The following is a 21,798-nucleotide window of genomic DNA, read 5'->3' on the forward strand; positions in this document are numbered from 1 at the left end:
GGCTCCGGAAGCGCGACGCGGCGAGCGGCGGGGTTGCCAGGGAAACCGAGCCGCTGGTTCCCGTCCTGTTGCGGCTGCTTAGAGGCGTTGCGTGTCGGGTGGCCCGTCTCTCTCTCGGGGGCCGCCTCGCTTCGGGTGTGACTGGGGGTGTTCAGTCAAAGGTCGTTCTCTGGCCGGGCCAAGGCCCGTGGAGAAGTGCGGAGCGGGAAGAAGGGAGCAGGTTTCCACGGGCTAGAGCTGGGGAGAGGAGGGGAGCGTTTGGTACAGGGGCGTCTGCGGTTGTCTTTGGAAAACTAGATTTTAATATGACCGCCACTCAGCTCCCAGAATTGGATGGGCCTCATGCGAGGACCCCAAAACCCAATACAAGAGGGGGAGGGGGTCTGGCCCATGGCGTCCTAAACACTCAGCGGTCCCTCCAGGCTTTTACCCCAGGGGTTGCCTCTTGGCGTCTGAAGGCATCTAATGAAGATCCTGGGCTTCTCTTCCCAGATGGTTGATTCTGGGATAGGTTGAGGATGCAGAGGTTTCACAGCTGTGGAGTTCCCCAGATCCCCTTTTGCTCTGCATTAGAGGTAAGACATCCATGAATAGAATTGGACCTACTTTTACCAGGTCATAATACAGGGTACTAGAAGGTGCATAAGTTTTGCAGTTAGATCTGAGTTCAAATTCATTATGATAAGATGATAAAGAACACTGACTATGGAATTGGACTGCTTACCTTTGTTCTGGGCTTCCCAAGTGGCTCAGTGGTTAAAGAATCCTCCTGGAACACAGGAGATGCAGGAGACATCTGTTCGATCCCTGGGTCGGAGGATTCCCTGGAGAAGGGAATGGCAACCCACTCCCTGTATTCTTGCTTGGGGAATCCCATGGACAGAGGAGCCTGGTGGGCTACAGTCCATAGAGTTACAAAGACTCAGACGCTGCAAAAAGTGAGACATGACTGAAGCAACTGAGCATGCACACATGTACCTTTGTTCTACCACGTAGAATGTAGCTGTGACCTACATTTCTTTCTGTGATTCAGTTTCCCCATCTGTAGAATGGGGATAATAGTACTTAACTCATAGGGTTGCAGTGAGAATTAAGTGAGTTAACTTATGTAAAGTACTTAGACCCTTGGCAGCAATAAACCTTCAAACAATGCTATCTGTCATTACTGTTATTAAATCCCAGAAGCCACCACTTACTAGCTTAATGACCTTGGGCAGTTTTCCCTCTAAAAAAAGAATTAGTTTTCTTACTTTTGCAAGTTAGTTGTGAGAAATAAAATATGTCAAGCACATATTAGATCAACAAATGTTCATTTATCAGCCTTAAAATAATAAGGTGACTTTCTGGCAACAAACTCCTAGACCCTATTGAGGTTTTTTTATCTTGTGCCTTGAATGTCCCCTGCCCTTTAACCTTGTTAGACTAAGCAGTGCCAGTGGACACTATTAGGTATCATGGTTGATCAAAGGGACAGATATAGAAAAATAAAAAGAAATAAAGGAAGAAGAGACAAAGAAAGGGAGTCTATATGACCTAGGTTATTACTTGAGTCAGCAACTGTTCTTTTGAGTTTTGTCAACTAGCCTTCATATAGTCCAAAAATGTCCTATATGGGCCAGAGTGACCAAGATGTAGGTTTTTGGTGCATTTATGTTAGTTCTGAAGAAATTCAAACACTACTTTTCTATAGTTTTTGAATAGTTTGTACGCAGTTGGTTCTAGTCTCTGTTTTCTAGGTTGCGATGATGGACAGGAGCCACAGTGCATTTTATTAGCGTTGGTTCTTTTCTTTAGTGGTGTCTTTAGTCCTTTCCTCTCTCATTTCAGCTGTAGCTATGTCCCTGAAAAACCCTCTAGGGCTTTCTTTGATCCAGTGTCTATCCCTCTGTTTTCCCAGCTCCCCCTAGATTCTTCATCATTGTCCCTTGTACAGTTTGATCATTCTGATCATGTGTCTTTTGGTAGCACCAGGAATGTTCCCACACACCAGCAACCAATCACTTTTCTTCTTCTTGTCAGGAGAAGACATCCTTGGGAATTATTGCGAAAGGGAAGGATCTGGGGCTGGGCTTAGGCCAGTCCCCTTGCCTTGCCCTTCCCTCGGTTGATGTTCTGGGCAAGATGTACATGTCTGGCCGGATTGGAGTTTTCGTCTCAGCTCTCAGCATCATCGTCATGTTGAGCTGCCTCTTTCTCCTGAAGACAGTAGTGGCTCTTGAGTCCACAGCATCCAAGGTGACTGTAGGAGAGCGCGGTGAGTTACCCTTTGGGACCCCTGACTAAGAGTAACTGAAAATGACTAGAGAAGAAATCACCCCTTGCCTCCCCCCAGAGTGAGCATCCTCATTTGGGGAGATGATGGTTTCCTCTATAGGACAGACCTGGATGGATCAGTTCTGGGAGCAGCCAGGATAGGTCTTCCTGGCTTTCTCTGTCCTCTCTGGACAAGGAGATAGCATTTCCAGTCTGGCTTACTAGAGGTTCTGGCTTTGCCCAACCTTTCTCTCTCTCTGCAGAATGGCTGGTCCTTGAGTGGTGCTGGGTGTGTGTTGGTGGATGGTGGGGGTGAGGGAGGAGGGGAAAGTGGTTGCAGAAATATTTTAGATAAGAATTTGGGAGAGGCTAAAGGTCCCCGAAGTGCATTTGGCTTCCATTCCCCATTTCTTGAGGCCTTATCAGGTACCCCCAATCTCAGGTGGTCTCTTTTGCAGCGAAAGAAGGAAAATACCCTCCCGATAAGAACCTGTGCCAAGAGCCATGCCAGGGGGATGAATCCTGTCTGGCTGGGCAGATGCGCTGCAGTGCATGCTGTGGTTGGCTCTGCTGAGGAGTCGTCCCTAAGGATGTCTCGAGAGGCAAAATCCATGTCTCCTTCCCGATCTTGCCCCTGGGCTACGTAGACCCAGCCAGCTTCCTGTCTTCAAGGTTGGCTCTTGGACTCTAGCTCACCTGGAGCACCTCTTCCCCACCCCCCCCTTTTTTTTTAGTGGGGGAGCTGTCTCTTCTCCTTTAATAACATTAGAGTCCCCAGTTCTTTGCTTTCTGTCAGGAAAGAACAGACCATTGATTATCTGTGCTTCTTTTACTTGGAACTCAGGGTTCTTGTGAAGGCTGACCTGCCAGCCAAATCTCCCCATGTAGCAGGCCCCTTCCCTCTACCCAGTAGGATTGTCTGCACCTGACTTTGGTAGCTCCCTTGGGCAGCGTGCCCATAAAAGAGAATAGAGGGTTGTACTCCTTGCCAGGACTCTTGAGGCCCCATCTGGAACTAGGGCTGGGCGTCTGTCTCCCACAGGTCACTCCCTCATGGCTTGTGGGGCCTGGTACAGTCTTCCCCGTGTTTGAAGGTTATGACTGAATTGTAGGGGCTGAGGGTGAGGCTGGCAGCCCAGCTGGGCACCTCAGTGAGCTGCCCTGGGCCCTGGCCAGCCCAGTTGGGGCTGCTTCTTTCCTGGGAGCTCAGCAGGTTAGAACAGTGATTTCTCTGCAGATTTCCCAGAGCCCACTGGCTGCGTGGGGTTCCTCGTCCAGTGGGAAGTGATATTGGCCACGGGGTTATTAGTTAAGTGCTTTTCTACAGTTCCAGTACTGGAGCAGGGCTGGCCCACTCACCCAGTGGGACTCGTTGCTACACCCAATGACCAGCACTGGGAGCTCTTCTTTCTGGGCTGTGAACAACTTCTGCTTTCATTAAGCCCTGATTCACCAGAGGCTTCCTGTGCTGTCTGTGTGGTAGGGTAGAGGCACATCAGAGTGCCTGAGGGCCCAGGCTGGACCCTGGACCTGCTCTCCTGAGGCAGTTAGGGTTTGAATATGGGTAAGAAGCCTGGCTCCTCTGTGGCCTATTTTTATCATCCTTAAAATGGAGGCAAGCATATTTATCTCTTATCAGGGCTTCCCTGATGGCTCAGCAGGTAAGAATCTGCCTGCAATGCAGGAGACACAGGAGATCCCTGGGTCAGGAAGATCCCGTGGAGGAGGAAATGGCAACTTGCTGCAGTATTCTTGCCTGGAGAATCCCATGGACAGAGGAGCCTGGTGGACTCCAAAGAGTTGCAAAGACTCGGAGATGACTGATTGACTAAACACATGCATGCTGCTGCTGCTGCTGCTGCTGCTAAGTCACTCCAGTCGTGTCCGACTCTGTGCGACCCCAGAGACGGCAGCCCACCAGGCTCCCCCGTCCCTGGGATTCTCCAGGCAAGAACACTGGAGTGGGTTGCCATTTCCTTCTCCAGTGCATGAAAGTGAAAAGTGAAAGTGAAGTCACTCAGTGGTGTCTGATTCTTTGCAACCCCATGGACTGCAGCCTACCAAGCTCCTCTCTCCATGGGATTTTCCAGGCAAGAGTACTGGAGTCGGGTGCCATTGCCTTCTCCAATCATGTAGTTGAGAAGAGATGTATATAAGAAGCTTGTACAAAACCTGCCAAATAATGCCCAGCAGCTTATAGAGTGATGCCCAGCACCTTGCCGATCAGATTTCCCCCCAGCTCTCTGACGTCCGGCCTGTCTATTTCACTAGCTTGCTTATAAATGGATTCAGTACACATTGAGTCGGTCTTTACTACCTGGCATTTGGGCATCCAGGGGTGAGCAGGGCAGTCATGGTCCCTGGTCTCATGGAGCTCGGGCCCTGACGTGAGACAGAGGAAATAATCATAAGTGAACAATAATAAGCACCAGTCATGCTGGTGCTACGAATGGAAAAGAAAAGTGAGGGGAAGAGGAGGTATCATTTTAAGCTGGAGAATGAGATGAAGCAGCTGGCTGTTGGGTGTAATGCTAGGAAGAGGGAACTGCCGGGGCAAAACCTGCGGGGTGGGGCTGGGCTTGCTCTTTTCAGGAGGTGAAAGGTCAGTGTGGTTGGAGACGAGAGATAGAGAAGGAGGGTGTTTCCAGTTCAGGTCTAGGCTTTCAGGGAACCTCCAGGGCCTCTGTCTGAGGCTTTATTGTAAGTGCAGCGGGAGGCCTTTAAGGCAGGAGAGACCTGGTTGGGTTTTCATTTTAAAAAGACCTCTCTGCTGGAGTGTGAAGAATGGATGAGGGGAATGTGGAAGGTGGTAGGCCAGTTGAGAGGCCACTGTGGCAGGCTGGGCAAGGGAGTGACCGTGGCTCAGACCAGGCTGGTGACAGTGCCAACCCGGAGAAGCGGCAGACTTGAAGTACTTTTTTTGGGGGAAAAATTTTATTTACTATTTTTGGCTGTGCGTGGTCTTTGTTGCTGCTTTTGGGCTTTCTCTAGCTGTGGCAAGGGGGAGCCACACTCTAGTTGTGGCGCTCGGGCTTCTCTTGTTGCGGAGCACCGGCTCATGGCAAGCAGGCTTCAGTAGCAGCAGAGGGGCTCAGCAGTTGCTTAATTCACCGGCTTAATTGCCCCAGGGCATGTGAGATCTTCCCCAACCAGAGATTGAACTCGTGTCCACTATTGGCAGGCAGATTCTTAACCAGTGGACCACCAGGGAAGTCCCTGAAATACTTCTGAAGATGGAGCTGACAGGCCTGGTTAGCAGATGTGGGTGATGAGGAAGAGGAAGTGTCGAGAAGGATGCTGAGTGTCTGGCGGGAGCCTTTGGGTGATGGTCGTACTCTTTGCTGAGAAGGGGGCAACTTTGGGAGGAGAAGGGTTTGGAGTGAAGATTCAGATAATGGCCTTAATGTTGTCCCCCTTTGGCTCCCTTAATGTTGTCCCAGAGGCTTCCCTGGTAGCTCAGACGGTAAAGAATCTGCCTGTAATGTGGGAGACCCAGGTTCAATGCCTGGGTTGGGAAGATCCCCTGGAAAAGAGGATGGCAACCCATTCCAGTATTCTTACCTGGAGAATTCCATGGACAGAGGAGCCTGGTGCACTGCAGCATGTGGGGTTGCCAAGAGTTGGACACGACTGAGCCAATCTCTGTCTGTCTGTCTGTCTTGGGTCCCTTATGTCCCCCCTCCCACTGCCTGAAGGTTGGCCCCTCCTGAGCCCCTGTGAGCCTCCGTTTTCTTATTAGGAAATATGCATTACGTCCTTTTGTATGGATTGAGGGTGTGGGCTCCATGTGTGTTTGGGCCCCCTTTCCTGAAACCTCCATGCTGTTTGTACCGCTGAGAGAATTAACACAGCAGGTCCAAGGTCAAGGTTAACATTCCCAGAAAGGCCTGCTCACAAGATTGGCCTTGGCTGGCTTCTGGGAATTTGGATCTTTGAGTGAGTTCCTGCCACCCTAACTATTAAGAGTGGTATGGGCTAGGCAGAGAGTGCCGTGTGCCCAGCCCCAAGGAAGAATCTTGAGTCTCCGGTGGGTTCCCTGGTAGAATACTACTTCATACATGTTGTCACAGTTTCATGCCAGAAGAATAAAGTTCATCCTGTGCGACTCTCCTGGAGAGGGCTCCTGGAAGCTTGCGCCTGGTTTCCCCTGGACTTCGCGTCACGCGCTTTTTCCCGTTGATGGGTTTTGCTTTGTATTTTTGTGCTGTTGTGAATCATGGCCGTATGTACACCTGTATGCTGAGTCCCGGTGAATCACCAAAACTAGGAGTGGTCCCGGGGGCTCCAGAGACACTCTAGTTTATTTGTAAGTTTTCCTAACCCCTAAAGCTGTCTACTGCTGGGTCTTTTGGCGGAACTGAGCTGAGTCCCAGTGCTTCTTGATTGGCTTTTATGTGATCCTTGCAGAGTGTAGGGGATTGTAATCGTGTGGGTTAAAGGGCACTGGACCTAGTGTCAGAGCTGGGGGTTTGGGGCCCAGTTCTGGGACCATTGACTTCAGGCCTATTTCTCCCCCTTCTGAATGTCTGTCTGTCTATTTACATGAGAAGAAAGGAGTAGGTTTGAGGACTCAGGGCCCTTCTTAGCTTAAGAAGTTTTGACATGTCACTTTCCTGCCAGCAGCTGGTGTCTTTCCCTAGTGGAGGGTTGGAGCTGAGGCAGCAGTGGAGACTCAGTGAGTGAGTGTTCCTGGGCTTCAGCTTTCTATTCTGCTTTCTGATGATAGCTTGGGATCTTGGGATCGGGCATATCCAGAGCCTAGATTGACCATCCCTATTCTGGCTGTCATTCGTATTTCTCACCCTGATTCCTGCTGAGGTAACTGAGGTGACTAGAAACTGTGTGATAGGAGGCACTGAGCTCACCTAGCCTGGCAGAGCTGAGACAGTGAAAGGCAGAGGACGTCTACAAAGGTGGCACAAGCTGTGATCTTACCAGGTTTCTGGGGATAGGTAAAGGACCAGTGGAGAAAAACAGATGGCAGTTGAATATAAAGAGAGACTTTTTTATCCTTAAGGCTGTCTAGCTTAAATATAAGGGTGGCTGGTTGTAGTTGGGCTTGGAGGTAGTAAAGTGAAAGTGAAGTTGCTCAGTCGTGTCCGACTCTTCGCGACCCCATGGACTGCAGCCCACCAGGCTCCTCTGTCCATGGGATTGATTTTCCAGGCAAGAGTACTGGAGTGGGGTGCCATTGCCTTCTCCCTTAATTCCAGCTCTCCAAACTGAGGATGGGGGATCATTTGGCAGGGATTCAGGCATCAGATAGGGTGTTGGACTGGGTGGCCCTGCTGGGAACTGGTCTGAGGGGATATGTTCTGAGCCTCAGGGCTTCAGCCTATCCTCCAACGGTCCCTTCTGATAGTTGATAAATCCCCAGGGAACTCAAGGAAGTCTGGCCTGGGAGACAGTAGAGCTTTGGTGTCTGTTCCTTGTCCTGGGGACGAAAGCAGTGGTAGCCGGGTGCTCCTGGCATTGGTTACTTCAGAGTCGTGAGTGTGCGCTCAGTTGCTAAGTCGTGTCCGACTCTTTGTGACCCCATGGACTGTAGCCTTCCAGGTTCCTCTCTCCGTGGGATTCTCCAGGCAAGAATACTGGAGTGGGTTTCCACTTCCTCCTCCAGGGATCTTCCCGGCCCAGGGATTGAACCCGCGTCTCCTCTGTCTCCTGCATTGGCAGGCAGGTTCTTTACCCTGAGCCACCTGGGAAGCTACTTCAGAGTCAGGCCCAGCAAAATGGTTAAATCTGGGAAATTTGAGATTCTAGGCCTCCACTCTCTAGGGTACAAGGTATAATTTGGTGAGACGTTTATGCTGCTGGGTTTTTTCTCTATCGGGGAGATTGTTTTTATGCCCAGTCTTCTCAACCTTGGGGATAAAGGGCTTTGTTCCTTGTTAGAGGGATTTTAGTGTTTGTCAAACAACTGGGGAGGTGTGGGGAGAGACGTGGTGATGAACAATGATCATATTTTATGAATAAAAATATCAAGACACACAGTTGTAATACGGACTGACAGTGGCATGAAATAGGGGCTATTTAGAAAATCTAAGGAGGCGAGGTTATTATACCTTGGATTGTTCAGCTGGCAGGTTTTCCAGGTGGCTCAGTGGCAAAGAATCTGCCTGCCAGTGCCTGCAGGAGACTGGAGTGTGATCTCTGGGTGGGGAAGATCCCCTGGAGGAGGAAATGGCAACCCGCTCCAGTATTCTTGCCTGGAAAATATCATGGACAGAGAAGCCTGGAGGACTGCAGTCCATAGGGTTGCAAAGAGTCAGACACAACTGAGCGCCTGAACACGTTTAGCTGCACGCATTCTCTTGGAGTCTAGCATGTGCTTTTTCCATCATGTCAGACTTCCTGGAACCAGCTGTGTCCAATCGTATGTATATATTCTTTCTCAGAGGCACTGGGCCGGTCCTGTCTTGGTTTTCTACAAGAAAATGGCCTGTATTTCCCCTCTATTTAAAAAACTTGAACACCGAGAGGAGTGAGTCACGGTGAGTGGGTGTGGTTTGGATGTGACTTCTTGGGTGTGCCTGCCCTGTGGAGCTGGCCCGTTGCCCACCTGTCTTAGGGATGGTGTAGTAGAAGGAGTGCTTCACTACAGACCGGGAGGCTGGGTTTCGTCCTGCTTTGGCGCTGACTCACTCTGCGGTTCTGGGCCAACAGCTTCTCTTCTCTGAGTTTCATTGTCTATCTAGGGGCAGTGAACGTGTCCCCCGGAGCAGGGCATGACAACCACTCCAGTAGTCTTGCCTAGAGAATCCCATGGACAGAGAGCCTGGCGGGCTACAGTCCACAGGGTCCCAAAGAGTCAGACACGACTGAAGCAACTGAGCAGGCACGCATGCACACACGCTGCTTACATCATACTTGCTGGGGTCTTGTCGGTCAAAGCGAGTCACCCAGTCCAGCCCAGAGACGATAGGAAGGGGGGTACCCGTGGGCATGAGTGCAGCAGCCAGCAGTGCTGATGTCAACCACGGGAAGCAAGGAGGGAGGACAAATACGGGGGTGGCAACTAGTGCGTCTGTCACAACTTGTTAGACCTCAACCACGCTTTTCAGGCTGCATCTGGATATCAACTTCGTATTTTGTGGCCAGCGTTGAAGAAAAGAAGAAATAAAATAAGAAGTGTCAGCACTGAATATGCATGAAGGCACATGAATATGCGCCCTTTAAGCATAAATATTCATGAAACACACACAGGAACAAGGGAAAATGTGTCGTTTCCCATTACATTTTTGTTTGTACATTTTGTACTGGAGTCCCAATAAAAATAACTGGCAACACTGGGCTGGGGTACCTCTGAGCCCCAGTGTTCTGATTCTGTGGCAGAGCTTGGCGGTGAATGTCCGGCTGACCCCCTTCCGTGTGAAGAGCTGTGTGATGGGGACACGTCCTGTCCCCAGGGACAGAAGTGCTGCAGCACCGGCTGTGGCCATGCCTGCTTCGGAGACATTAAGGGAGGTACGTCAGCTCTTTGGGGAAGAGATCCTTGGGTGCTCCTGGGCTCCCAGAGCTGGTTAGGGAGGGAGCCATCTGTGGTCGTCTTCTCTTTCTGTCTCTGGGAGGAAGTCAGATTCCTTATCCTTCTAGTCCTCATACCCTGCTCCCCTCCAAGCCAAGGCAGTCCTCCTGCTGGATCAAGGGGCCCATGTATGGCAGGGGGTGGGGAGTAGGAAGCCCAAGCACCAGGGGTGAGGGTGGTGGTGTGGGAGCCTTGCTTCTGCACCCCACCCAGGCCCATCCCAAACCCACAGTGATATCAAGTCCTGAAGTGAAAAAAGAAAAAAGTTTGTTGCTCAGTCATCTTTGACTGTGCGACCCCATGGACTGTAGCCCGCCAGGCTCCTCCATCCATGAAATTCCCCAGGCAAGAGTACTGGAGTGGGTAGCCTTTCCCTTCTCCAGGGGAGCTTTCCCAACCCAGGGATCAAACCCAGATCTCCCGTGTTGCAGGCAGATTCTTTACCATCTGAGCCACCAGCGAGGTACCTCTAGGGAACTCCTTGTGAGACACCATTTGGAAATCATTAATCCAGATGCTCTCTTGGGGCCCTGCGGGGGCTCAGATCCTCTAGCTTCAAGGTGTCCCAGCTAGATGTTTGATTAAGATCTAGTCAGAATCAGGGATGGATTCATCTGAGCCTCTGTGTCTTAAGTCCCAGATGGGTCCCACCTGGAGTCACTGGAACCAACTGTCCTGTCTCTATACGTTTGCCTGTCTATCCCCCAGGGTGGGGCGGTGACTGTCCAAAAGTCTTAGTGGGCCTGTGCATTGTCAACTGCATGGTCGATGCAAACTGCCAAGCTGGGGAAAAGTGCTGCAAGTCAGGCTGTGGCCGCTTCTGTGTCCCACCCAGTCCTATCGCCCCAGCGGGCCCTGAACGCCACCTGGACCATTAGATCTGACTCTGAGTTAGGTGAGTACAGTCCCTCGTTAACAGTAACAACGGTATTCACTGCTATGTCCAAAACACCGACTTAGATGCTGGGTGGGAACTCCAGAAGGGCAAGGCAGTATTTGCCCTGGAGAGTCTAGTTAGATTCTATTTCACAGGTCAGGACCCTCGTATAGGCCGTATGGGCATACAGGTGATCAGAGTAAGTGTGCTTCCTTGGGAAGGTCCTTCTCCTAGAAGTATCATTTGATCTGGGCCCGGAAGGCTCGGCTAGATGTGACCCAGCTAGGAGAACACAGAGAACAAGCTGGACAGGTGGCCTGGTGCCCAAAGACACAGAGGGTGAACTGTGTGTGACGCGCTTGGGGAATGGGTTGGGTGATATGAGAGAGGGGGTGAGGGGCCAGACAGGCTGCTTTCACAGCAGGAAATACAAGGTTGGTCACTGCATGACACATAGTCTTCAATGCCAGTTTAGCCTGGATTGTCTGAAAAGCAGGCAGCCATTTAAGGTCCTTGAGAGCAATCTTTGCTAACTTCTCCAGTGTAGAAGGGGAGACAAACATGCTGGGGAGCTGGAGCCAGGAGGGCGCAATTATGACCTGATGTTTCTTCTTGCAGGGCCCCGGTGCTCTCGTCAGTCTGATATGTCCTGAGCATCAAGGGGGCTTGTCCTGCAGCCAGGAGAGGCTGTCATCCTGGGGCTGGTGGCACCCCTGGGCACTGTCACTGCCCTCGCCGTGTTGCTGTTCCTACTGCTGCCTTGACTGTGGGAAACCCGGCCCTGGGTCTGGGCAGTGGGTGTGTGGTGCTTCTTTTCCCCAATAAAGGCTGGTGCTGACCCTCTTGTCTGTGCTGTTTGAGGGCTAAGATGAGGAAAGAGAGCAAAGGGGTCTGAGCGTGCTTGTGGGATTCTGGGATTGACTTCTTTAGGAGGGATAAGCGATCTATTCTGAGAACACTAAAATGATGCTGGTTGGGTACAGCCAAGGGGGAGATGGATGGATGCCAAACCCAGGGTGACTTGTCATTGACATGTGTCTCAGCTCCAGGATGGGGAGAGTCAGGCCTCTTTCTGGACTTGCTGACTTTTCTTTGGTTGGGGAATGAGCGTTGGGGTGGAGCTGGGGTGATGGCTAGTTTTTTGAGTTGCTTGGATGATCCCACCATGGTCCGCCTTCCTTGGGGGCCAGCCCTTGGCTTCAAGATAGGCGTTTTGTCCCCTCCAGGAAGCTTTGCTATAGGGCAGGATGTCTTTAGGCTCTTTGGACCAAGATAAAAAAAAAAAAAAATATATATATATATATATATATATACACTTTTTTATGGATCAGATTCTATATCTTGGAGATCTTTTATGCCATCACATGTATTCTTCTAATAGAGCTCCATAAAAATAACTGGGGTTCCCTGGTAGCTCAGACGGTAAAGAATCTGCCCGCAGTGCATGGAGACCCAGGTTCAATCCCTGGGTCAGGAAGATCCCCAGGAGAAAGGAACGGCCACCCACTCTAGTATTCTTGCTTGGAGAATTCCATGGGCAGAGGAGCCTGGCTAGCTATAGTCCATGGGGTCACAAAGAGTTGGACACAACTGAGCGACTCACACACACACATGAAAATAACCAGTTATTTCTTTTTGGACATTCTTTAGGTTCTTTGGACCAAGATACTTTTTTAAAAATTCTATTTTTTATGGATCAGATTCTATATCTGGGAGATCTTTTATGCCATCACATACATTCTTTTAATAGAGCTCCATAAAAATAACTAAGCAGTTATCCCTTGTTGGACGTTAATATCTTTACACAGATAATTCCCTGGTAGTTCAGTGGTTAGGGCTCCATGCTTCCACTTAACAGGGCACGGGTTAGATCCCTGGTTGGGAAGCAAAGATCCTGCATACTTCTCAGTGCCGTCAAAAAAAAAAAAGGATCTTAAAATACTGTAGGATGGTTTTCTGCCAGGTGGGGAGCAGGACTGGAGAGGGAGGTGTGAGCTCCAGGTGCAGCTCAGGCTGAGCACTGCGAGAGGAGTCCTTCCAGACCTCCCGTCCTCTTCATCTGGGCCAGCCTATCCTGTCTGCCTGGAATAGTGGGGAGGGGGAGGGGGGTGGGGAAAGCAGAGGCAGACAGGATGCTGAGAGAGGAGGGGGAAAGGGCTGAAGGGCTGAATTTGAACTAGGATCGTGTTGCTGCTGCTGCTGCTAAGTCACGTCAGTCGTGTCCGACTCTGTGCGACCCCAGAGATGGCAGCCCACCATGCTCCCCCGTCCCTGGGATTCTCCAGGCAAGAACACTAGAGTGGGTTGCCATTTCCTTCTCCAATGCGTGAAAGTGAAAAGTGAAAGTGAAGTCAGTCAGTCATGTCTGACTCTTGGCGACCCCATGGACTGCAGCCCACCAGGCTCCTCCGTCCATGGGATTTTCCAGGCAAGAGTACTGGAATGGGTTGCCATTGCCTTCTCCAAGGATTGTGTTAGGGCTCAACCATTGGTGGTCAACAGCTGAGACCAAATTTCGTTTTTGAAATTGAGGCCAAATTTCACATCTTGCACCCTACCTGCCTGCCTCTGCCCCCAAGACCTTTCTAGGCAGCTTTTCTATTGTTGGAAGAAATAAAACCTAAAATTGATCCATTTTCAAGGACAACTAGACTAGTGACAGCCTGCTAATGTGTAATAGCCCTTAGGATGCTTATGGGAAAATCCAGGCAAAGGGAGAGTAATAAACCCAGGTGACTTCCTCAGGAAGATTGTTAACCCTGTAGTACTCAGCCAAGGAGGAACTGGGGGAGGGACTTGGGAACAGAGAGAATAAAAACCCTATTAGGATGACCCGGGTGTGCCTGCCCACCAGACGCTGGATATCGGATATCGCACTTCATTCCTTGGGTTCATTCCTTGGGCTTGGGCTGGTGGGCTTTATTTCCCACACTGTAAAACCAAAGAAGCCATCAGAACCTTTCCTTTCCAAGGACTGAAGGCCTCTGTGGACCCTGGTCCCATTCCGTAACCTTGTACCCTGAAATTAGCTTCTGACCAGGTAGAAAGGCCACACACCTCCCACTCCCTAACCCTCAGGCTTCTACCTGGTTCACCTTGAGTGCTTGCTAGGTGAAATCTGAAACCAGCCCCTCAGAGGGAGGGACAGAAAAGAAAGGGCCGACCACTTGGATTGGTAGGTGGGAGTTCTAACATGTAAGGCAACTTACATGTTTGTCTGGGGCGGCCCCAAGGCCAGCAGATCTCTGCACTCACCTTCAGAAACTTGAAAGGTTTATCGGGAGGTCTTAGCTGGGCTCAGCTGCATGTACAGTGCCGATGCACCTAATGGCCTCCCTCTCTTAAGGCTGTATCCTTAGAACTCCCGCTGTGGGAACAGTGGGCACAGGGTCCATTCCAAAGATGGGAGGGCTGGAGGAGCCTCCGATTGCCCGGGTTCAACTCACATGTCAATCAACCATTACAGTCTTTCAATGACCTCCCCTAACAACTCCCTGTGCTGAGCAGGATTTCCTGAGGCTCTGACACTTGCCAGTCCTCCAGTGTGGGTCAAGAAAGACCCGTTCTTTGACCAGATCCAGCGCGTCTTGTGAATCTTCCTTTTCCCTTTGTTTGCTGACCATCAGGTGTTAGAAATCCGTGGCTCCACAGGTGACCTGAAAGCACCGTGGACCTCTGCATCCTCTCCTTGTCATCCTTCTGGATTTCACTGCTGTCCCGTGAGGCGCAATATCTTTGGTGAGTGGGGTACATGGGATGAGAGGGGCAGGAGGCTGAAGCCACGCCCGAGGGCAAGGGGCCCTTCTGACAAGTGGGTCAGTGCAGAGGATAGCCTCATCTAGATTCACCAGCATCAGTGAAGAATGAAGAAGCCCCCCCAACCCCCGCCCCCACCATAGGAGTTAACAGGTAACACTTTGAGTGCTGACTTCATCCCATTCAGGCGCTGAGCTAAGAACTTTCCATGCACCATCTCATTGAATCCTCACAGTGGCCTGAGAAATCCTATGTTTTTCAGATGAGGAAGCAGCATCAGAAAGTTTATTTTTTAATTTTTAAAAAATTTGTTTTATTGATTTACAGTCTGTTAGTTTCTGTTGTACAGCAAAGTGACTCAGGTATACAAATGTATACTTTTTCAAACTCTTTTTCATTGTTTTATCACAGGATATTGAATATAGTTCCCTGTGCTCTACAGTAGGACCTTGCTGTTTATCCATTCTCTACATTAATAGTTTGCCTCTGCTAACCCCAAACTCCCAATCCATCCCGCCTCCATCCTTTTCCCCCTTGGCAACCACACGTTTGTTCCCTCTGTTTGTGAATCCGTTTGTGTTTCACAGATGTGTTCATTTGTGTCATTTTTTAGATTCCAAATACATGATATCATCTGGTATTTGTTTTTCTCTTCCTAGAGGGTCAGAAAGTTTAGATAACTTGCCCAGAGGTCCCAGAGTAAGTCGGAGGGCTAGTTCAAACTTTGGTCGGTTTGACCTCAAAATTCTTCTAATTTTGACATTCTGATTTCTCTCATTATAAACTAGAGAAAGGCTAGTGGCTTGGGATCCCCTGTGATAGTCTGGGAAGTAAGAAAAAGAGGGACAGGCAAGGGTAACTGCATCAGACTCTCCCTTTCATACTTCCTCATTTGTACTCTATAATCACATTCTTATGCACTGACCATCAGACTATCAGGTAACAGCTCTTGAACTGTTTTCTTCCAACAACTAAAGCGCCTCTTGATGAAGGTGAAAGAGGAGAGTGAAAAAGCTGGCTTGAAACTCAGCATTAAAAAAACTAAGATCGTGGCATCTGGTCCCATCACTTCATGGTAAATAGAAGGGGAAAAAGTGGAAGCAGTGAGTTTTATTTTTTGGGGTTTTAATGAAATTTTATTTTCTTGGGCTCCAAAATCACTCTGGGTGATGACTGCAGCCACAAAATTAAAAGATGCTTGCTTCTTGGAAGAAAAGCTATGATAAACCTAGACAGCGTGTTAAGAAGCAGAGACATGATTTTGCTGACAAAGGTCCGTCTAATCAAAGCTATGTTTTTTCCAGTGGTCGTGTATGGTTGTAAGAGTTGGACCATCAAGAAGGGTAAACACTGAAGAATTGATACTTTCAAATTATGGTGCTGGAGAAGACTCTTGAAAGTCCCTTGGATTGCAAGGAAATCAAACCAGTCAATCCTAAAGGAAATCAATCCTGAATATTCACTGGAAGCACTGTTGCTGAAACTGAAGCTCCAATACTTTGGTCATCTGAGGTGACCAGTATGACTCATTGGAAAAGACCCTGATGCTGGGAAAGACTGAGGGCAAAAGGAGAACGGGGGCGGCAGAGGGTGAGATGGTTGGAAAACATTACCGACTAATGAACATGAATTTGAGTAAACTCTGGAAGATAGTGGAGGACAGAGGAGCCTGATATGCTGCAGTCCATGGGGTCTCAAAGAGTCGGACAAGGCTTAGGAACTCAACAGCAGCAACAAACAACCAACCTGGACCCCTAACTTCAGTCTGGACCAGTACATTAGCCCATCCAGGACAGGGAAGTGAAGCACAGTTTATGAGGGTGATTATCCAGACTGGAGATGAAGAGGGTGTTCAGTGAGGGGTCAAGACCTATTTGGAGTGGTGGTGAGGTTCAGACGCTCCTGCTCTGGGACCCCAGGCTTAGCTGCGCTTTGGGGTCTGGAAGTTCTGAGTGCGAATTCTTTGCTGGTGCTTTTATGCTTAAAGCCACCAGAGGGCAGCAGAGGTCTGTGATAGGCCACTTCTGAAGCCTTGTTCAATCTCCTGTACTGTCTGACTCTTTGGGACTCAATGGAGTGCAGCACCTTAGGCCTCCCTGTCCTTCACCATCTCCCAGAGTTTGCCCAAGTTCATGTTCATTGTATCGGTGATGCCATCCGGCCATCTCATCCTCTGACACCCTCTTCTGCCCTCAATCTTTCCCAGCATCAGAGACTTTTCCAATGAGTCTTCTGTTCACATCAGATGACCAAAATATTGGTGCTTCAGCTTCAGCATCAGCTTCTGAAGCCTAGTTAAGACTAAAGTCGGAGTTAGTCCCACTTTTTTCAATTGACTTTGAGAAGTTACATAGCTGGATCTATAATACAGATCCTTACTGACTTATACGTAATAAAATAAGACTTCAGTTCAGTCGCTCAGTCATGTCGGACTCTGCGACCCCCTGTCCATCACCAACTCCCAGAATCCACCCAAACCCATATCCATTGAGTCGGTGATGCCATCCAATCATCTCATCCTCTATCATCCCCTTCTCCTCCTGCCCTCAATCTTTCCTAGCACCAGGCTCTTTTCAAATGAGTCAGCTCTTTGCATCAGGTGGCCAAAGAACTGGAGTTTCAGCTTCAACATCAGTCCTTCCAGTGAACACCCAGGACTGATCTCCTTTAGGATGGACTGGTTGGATCTCCTTGCAGTCCAAGGGACTCTCAAGAGTCTTCTCTGACACCACAGTTCAAAAGCATCAATTCTTCGGCACTCAGCTTTCTTTATAGTCCAACTATCACATCCATACATGACCACTGGAAAAACCATAGCCAGACTAGACGGACCTTTGTTAGCAAAGTAATGTCTCTGCTTTTTAATATGCTGTCTAGGTTTGTTATTACTTTCCTTCCAAGGAGTAAAAGTGAAAGAAAGTGAAGTTGCTCAGTCGTGTCCGACTCTTTGCGACCCCATGGACTGTAGCCTACCAGGTTTCTCCATACATGGGATTCTCCCAGCAAGAATACTGGAGTGGGTTACCATTGCCTTCTCCAGGGGATCTTCTGGACCCAGGGATTGAACCCGGGTCTCCCTCATTGGAGGCAGACGCTTTAACCTCTGGGCCATTGGGGAAGCTAGGAGTAAGCGTCTTTTAATTTCATGGCTGCAATCACCATCTGCAGTGATTTTGGAGCCCAGAAAAATAAAGTCAGCCACTGTTTCCACTGTTTCTCCATCTATTTGCCATGAAGTGATGGGACCGGATGCCATGATCTTCGTTTTCTGAATGTTGAGCTTTAAGCCAACTTTTTCACTCTTCTCTTTCACTTTCATCAAGAGGCTTTTTAGTTCCTCTTTACTTTCTGCCATAAGGGTGGTATCATTTGCATATCTGATGTTATTGATATTTCTCCCAGCAATCTTGATTCCAGCTTGTGCTTCTTCCAGCCCAGCATTTCTCATGATGTGCTCTGCGTAGAAGTTAAATAAGCAGGGTGACAATATACAGCCTTGACATACTCCTTTTCCTATTTGGGACAGTCTGTTGTTCCATGTCCAGTTCTAACTGTTGTTTCCTGACCTGCATACAGATTTCTCAAGAGGCAGGTCAGGTGGTCTGGTATTCCCATTTCTTTCAGAATTTTCCACATTTTATTGTGATCCAAGCAGTCAAAGGCTTTGGCATAGTCAATAAAGCAGAAATAGATGTTTTTCTGGAACTCTCTTGCTTTTTTGATGATCCAGTGGATGTTGGCAATTTGATCTCTGGTTCCTCTGCCTTTTCTAAAACCAGCTTGAACATCAGGGAGTTCATGGTTCACATATTGCTGAAGCCTGGTTTGGAGAATTTTGAGCATTACTTTACTAGCCTGTGAGATGAGTGCAACTGTATGGTAGTTTGAGCATTCTTTGGCATTGCCTTTCTTTGGGATTGGAATGAAATGTGACCTTTTCCAGTCCTGTGGCCACTGCTGAGTTTTCCAAATTTGCTGGCATACTGAGTGCAGCACTTTCACAGCATCATCTTTCAGGATTTGAAGTAGCTCAACTGGAATTCCATCATCTCCACTAGCTTTGTTTGTAGTGATGCTTCCTAAGACCCACTTGACTTCCCATTCCAGGATGTCTGGCTCTAGGTGAGTGATCACACCATCATGATTATCTGGGTCGTGAAGATCTTTTTTGTACTGTTCTTCTGTGTATTCTTGCCACCTCTTCTAAATATCTTCTGCTTCTGTTAGGTCCATACCATTTCTGTCCTTTATTGTACCCATCTTTGCATGAAATGTTCCCTTGGTATCTCTTTTCTTGAAGAGATCTCTAGTCTTTCCCATTCTGTTGTTTTCCTCTATTTCTTTGCATTGATCCCTGGAGGAAGGCTTTCTTATCTCTCCTTGCTATTCTTTGGAACTCTGCATTCAAATGGGTATATCTTTCCTTTTCTACTTTGCTTTTAGCTTCCCTTCTTTTCACAGCTCTTTGTAAGGCCTTCTCAGACACCATTTTGCTTTTAACTTTATGAATTTCCTTTTCATATGATAGGGAATGCTTCTGCAGTTCTGGTAACATAGATAAATGGAGACACTATCCATTATGTTGTACTGATGTTTGCTTCTTTCTTTTCTTTTTTCAGATGTGGACCATTTTCACAGGTTTTAATTTGTTACAGCATTGTTTCTGTTTTGTGTTTTGGCAGTGAGGCATGTGGGATCTCAGCTCTCTGACCAGGGGTCAAACCTGCACCCCCCACATTGGAAGTCGGAGTCTTAACCACTAGCCGCCAGGGAAGTTTCCCTGGATTTTTTTCAGATATGAAATATTACATTGCTGATTGGCTGAATCAAAGGATATTGTACTATGGATTGAGAGGAAATGTGGATACGGAGGATCCAAGTATAGGGAAGGCCTACTCTAAGTTATACTTGAATTTTTAACTGTGTGGAGGGTTGGTTCCCCTAACACTGGCCTGATTCTAAGCTCATCGGTACTCAGGTAAGCTTTCTAATGTGCAAATTTCCAAATCTCATCCCAGATATTTTATTCAGTGGGTCAAAGCTAGGGCAGATCCGAAGAAGATGCTTGTTTATTTGTTAGTTGTTGTTGTTTGTGACCCTGTGGACTGTAACCCACTAGGCTTCTCTGTCCCTGGATTTTCCAGTCAAGAATACTGAAGTGGGTTGCCATTTCCTGTTCTAGAAGATCTTCTCGACCCAGGGATCCAACCTACGTCTCCTGTGTTGGCAGGTGGGTTCTTTACCACTGAACCACCAGGGAGGCCTGTATTTATTAGTAGCTATTTTTAAAAAGCTCCCCAGGGGATTCTAATAGGTGATCTAGCTTGGGGATCTCTGAATTAGAATTTTGTGAAAATGAAACCAAGCAGTACTGTGTGGGGCTTTGGCCACGGAAGCGTTTCTTGGGAGTAGGCTCCTGCCTCCAAGACCTGCCTTGAGTTCCAAAGGGCAGATTCAAACAGTTGCTAAGTGAAGAGGAACTAAAGAGCTTCTTGATGAAAGTGAAAAGGGAGCGTGAAAAAGCTGGCTTAAAACTCAACATTCTAAAAATGAAGATCATGGCATCCAGTCCCATCCCTTCATGGCAAAGAGTTGGGAAACAGTGGAAACAGTGACAATTTATTTTCTTGGGCTCCAAAATCACTGCAGATGGTGACTGCAGCCATGAAATTAAAAGACACTTGTTCCTTGGAAGAAAAGCTATGATCAACCTAGACCGCGTATTAAAAAGCAGAGGCATTACTTGGCTGACAAAGGTCCATCTAGTCAAAGCTATGGTTTTTTCAGTGGTCATGTATGGATATGAGAGTTGGACTATAAAGAAAATAGACCAAAGAACTAAACAGACATTTTTCCAAAGAAGACATACAGATGGCTAACAACATGAAAAGATGCTCAACATCACTCATCAGAGAAATGCAAATCAAACCATAATGAGGTACCATGCCAGTCAGAATGGCTGCTATCAAAAAGTCTACAAACAATAAATGCTGGAGAGGGTGCAGAGAAAAGGGAACCCTCTTAACACTGTTGATGGGAATGTAAACTAGTACAGCCATTTTGGAGAACAGTGTGGACATTCCTTAAAAAACTGGAAATAGAACTGCCTTATGACCCAGCAATCCCACTGCTGGGCATACACACTGAAGAAACAAGAATTGAAAGAGACTGTGTACCCCAATGTTCATCGCAGCACTGTTTACAGTAGCCAGGATATGGAAGCAACCTAGATGTCCATGAGCAGACAAATGGATAAGAAAGCTGTGGTACATATACACAATGGAGTATTACTCAGCCATTAAAAAGAATACATCTGAATCAGTTCTAATGAGGTGGATGAAACTGGAGCCTATTATACAGAGTGAAGTAAGCCAGAAAGAAAAACACCAATACAGTATATTAACGCATATAAATGGAATTTAGAAAGATGGTAACGATGACCCTATATGTGAGACAGCAAAAGAGACACAGATGTAAAGAACAGACTTTTGGACTCTGTAGGAGAAGATGAGGGTGCGATGATTTGAGAGAATAGCATTGAAACATGTATATTATCATATGTGAAATAGATTGCCAGTCCAAGTTCGAGGCATGAGACAGGGTGATCAGGGCTGGTGCACTGGGATGACCCTGAGGGATGGGAGGGAGAGGGAGGTGGGAGGGAGGGTCAGGATGGGGAACACATGTACACCCGTGGCTGATTCTTGTGAATGTATGGCCAAAACCATCACAATATTGTAAATTAATTAGCTTCCAATTAAAATTAAAAAAAATATATTGTTAAAAAAGATAAAGCTGAGCGCCAAAGAGTTGATGCTTTTGAACTGTGGTGTCTGAGAAGACTCTTGAGAGTCCCTTGGACTGCAAGGAGATCCAACCAGTCCATCCTTCCATTCATTGGAAGGACTGATGCTGAAGCTGAAGCTCCAATATTTTGGCCACCTGATGTGAAGGTCATACCTGAATGGTCTAGTGGTTTTCCCTACTTTCTTCAATTTACGTCTGAATTTGGCAATAAGGAGTTCATAATTTGAGCCATAGTCAGCTCCCGGTCTTGTTTTAGCAAAAAAATAGAGCTTCTCCATCTTTGGCTGCAAAGAATATAATCAATCCAATTTCGGTGTTGACCATCTGGTGATGTCCATGTGTAGAGTCTTCCCTTGTGTTGTTGGAAGAGGGTGTTTGCTATCACCAGTGCATTTTCTTGGCAAAACTCTATTAGTCTTCGCCCTGCTTCATTCCGTATTCCAAGGCCAAATTTGCCTGTTACTCCAGGTGTTTCTTGACTTCCTACTTTTGCATTCCAGTCTCCTATAATGAAAAGGACACCTTTTTTGGGTGTTAGTTCTAAAAGGTCTTGTAGGTCTTCATAGAACCATTCAAC

The 21,798-nt window shown here is 48.0% G+C and overlaps 1 protein-coding gene across 1 annotated transcript; it reads left to right on the top strand.

Annotated features, from left to right (window-relative positions):
• The first annotated feature begins 27 nt into the window (after nucleotides 1–27).
• On the top strand, nucleotides 28–11,497 carry WFDC3 (WAP four-disulfide core domain 3). The gene is made up of 6 exons (XM_040248903.1): nucleotides 28–135; nucleotides 493–575; nucleotides 2,020–2,254; nucleotides 9,589–9,720; nucleotides 10,490–10,676; nucleotides 11,277–11,497. Exons 2-5 carry the CDS (start codon nucleotides 519–521, stop codon nucleotides 10,657–10,659), a joined length of 594 nt encoding a protein of 197 aa, XP_040104837.1. The 5' UTR covers nucleotides 28–135; nucleotides 493–518; the 3' UTR covers nucleotides 10,660–10,676; nucleotides 11,277–11,497.
• The last annotated feature ends 10,301 nt before the right edge of the window (nucleotides 11,498–21,798 follow it).

Source organism: Oryx dammah, unplaced genomic scaffold (assembly GCF_014754425.2).
Source record: "Oryx dammah isolate SB20612 unplaced genomic scaffold, SCBI_Odam_1.1 HiC_scaffold_10, whole genome shotgun sequence".
NCBI classification, from domain to species: domain Eukaryota; kingdom Metazoa; phylum Chordata; class Mammalia; order Artiodactyla; family Bovidae; genus Oryx; species Oryx dammah.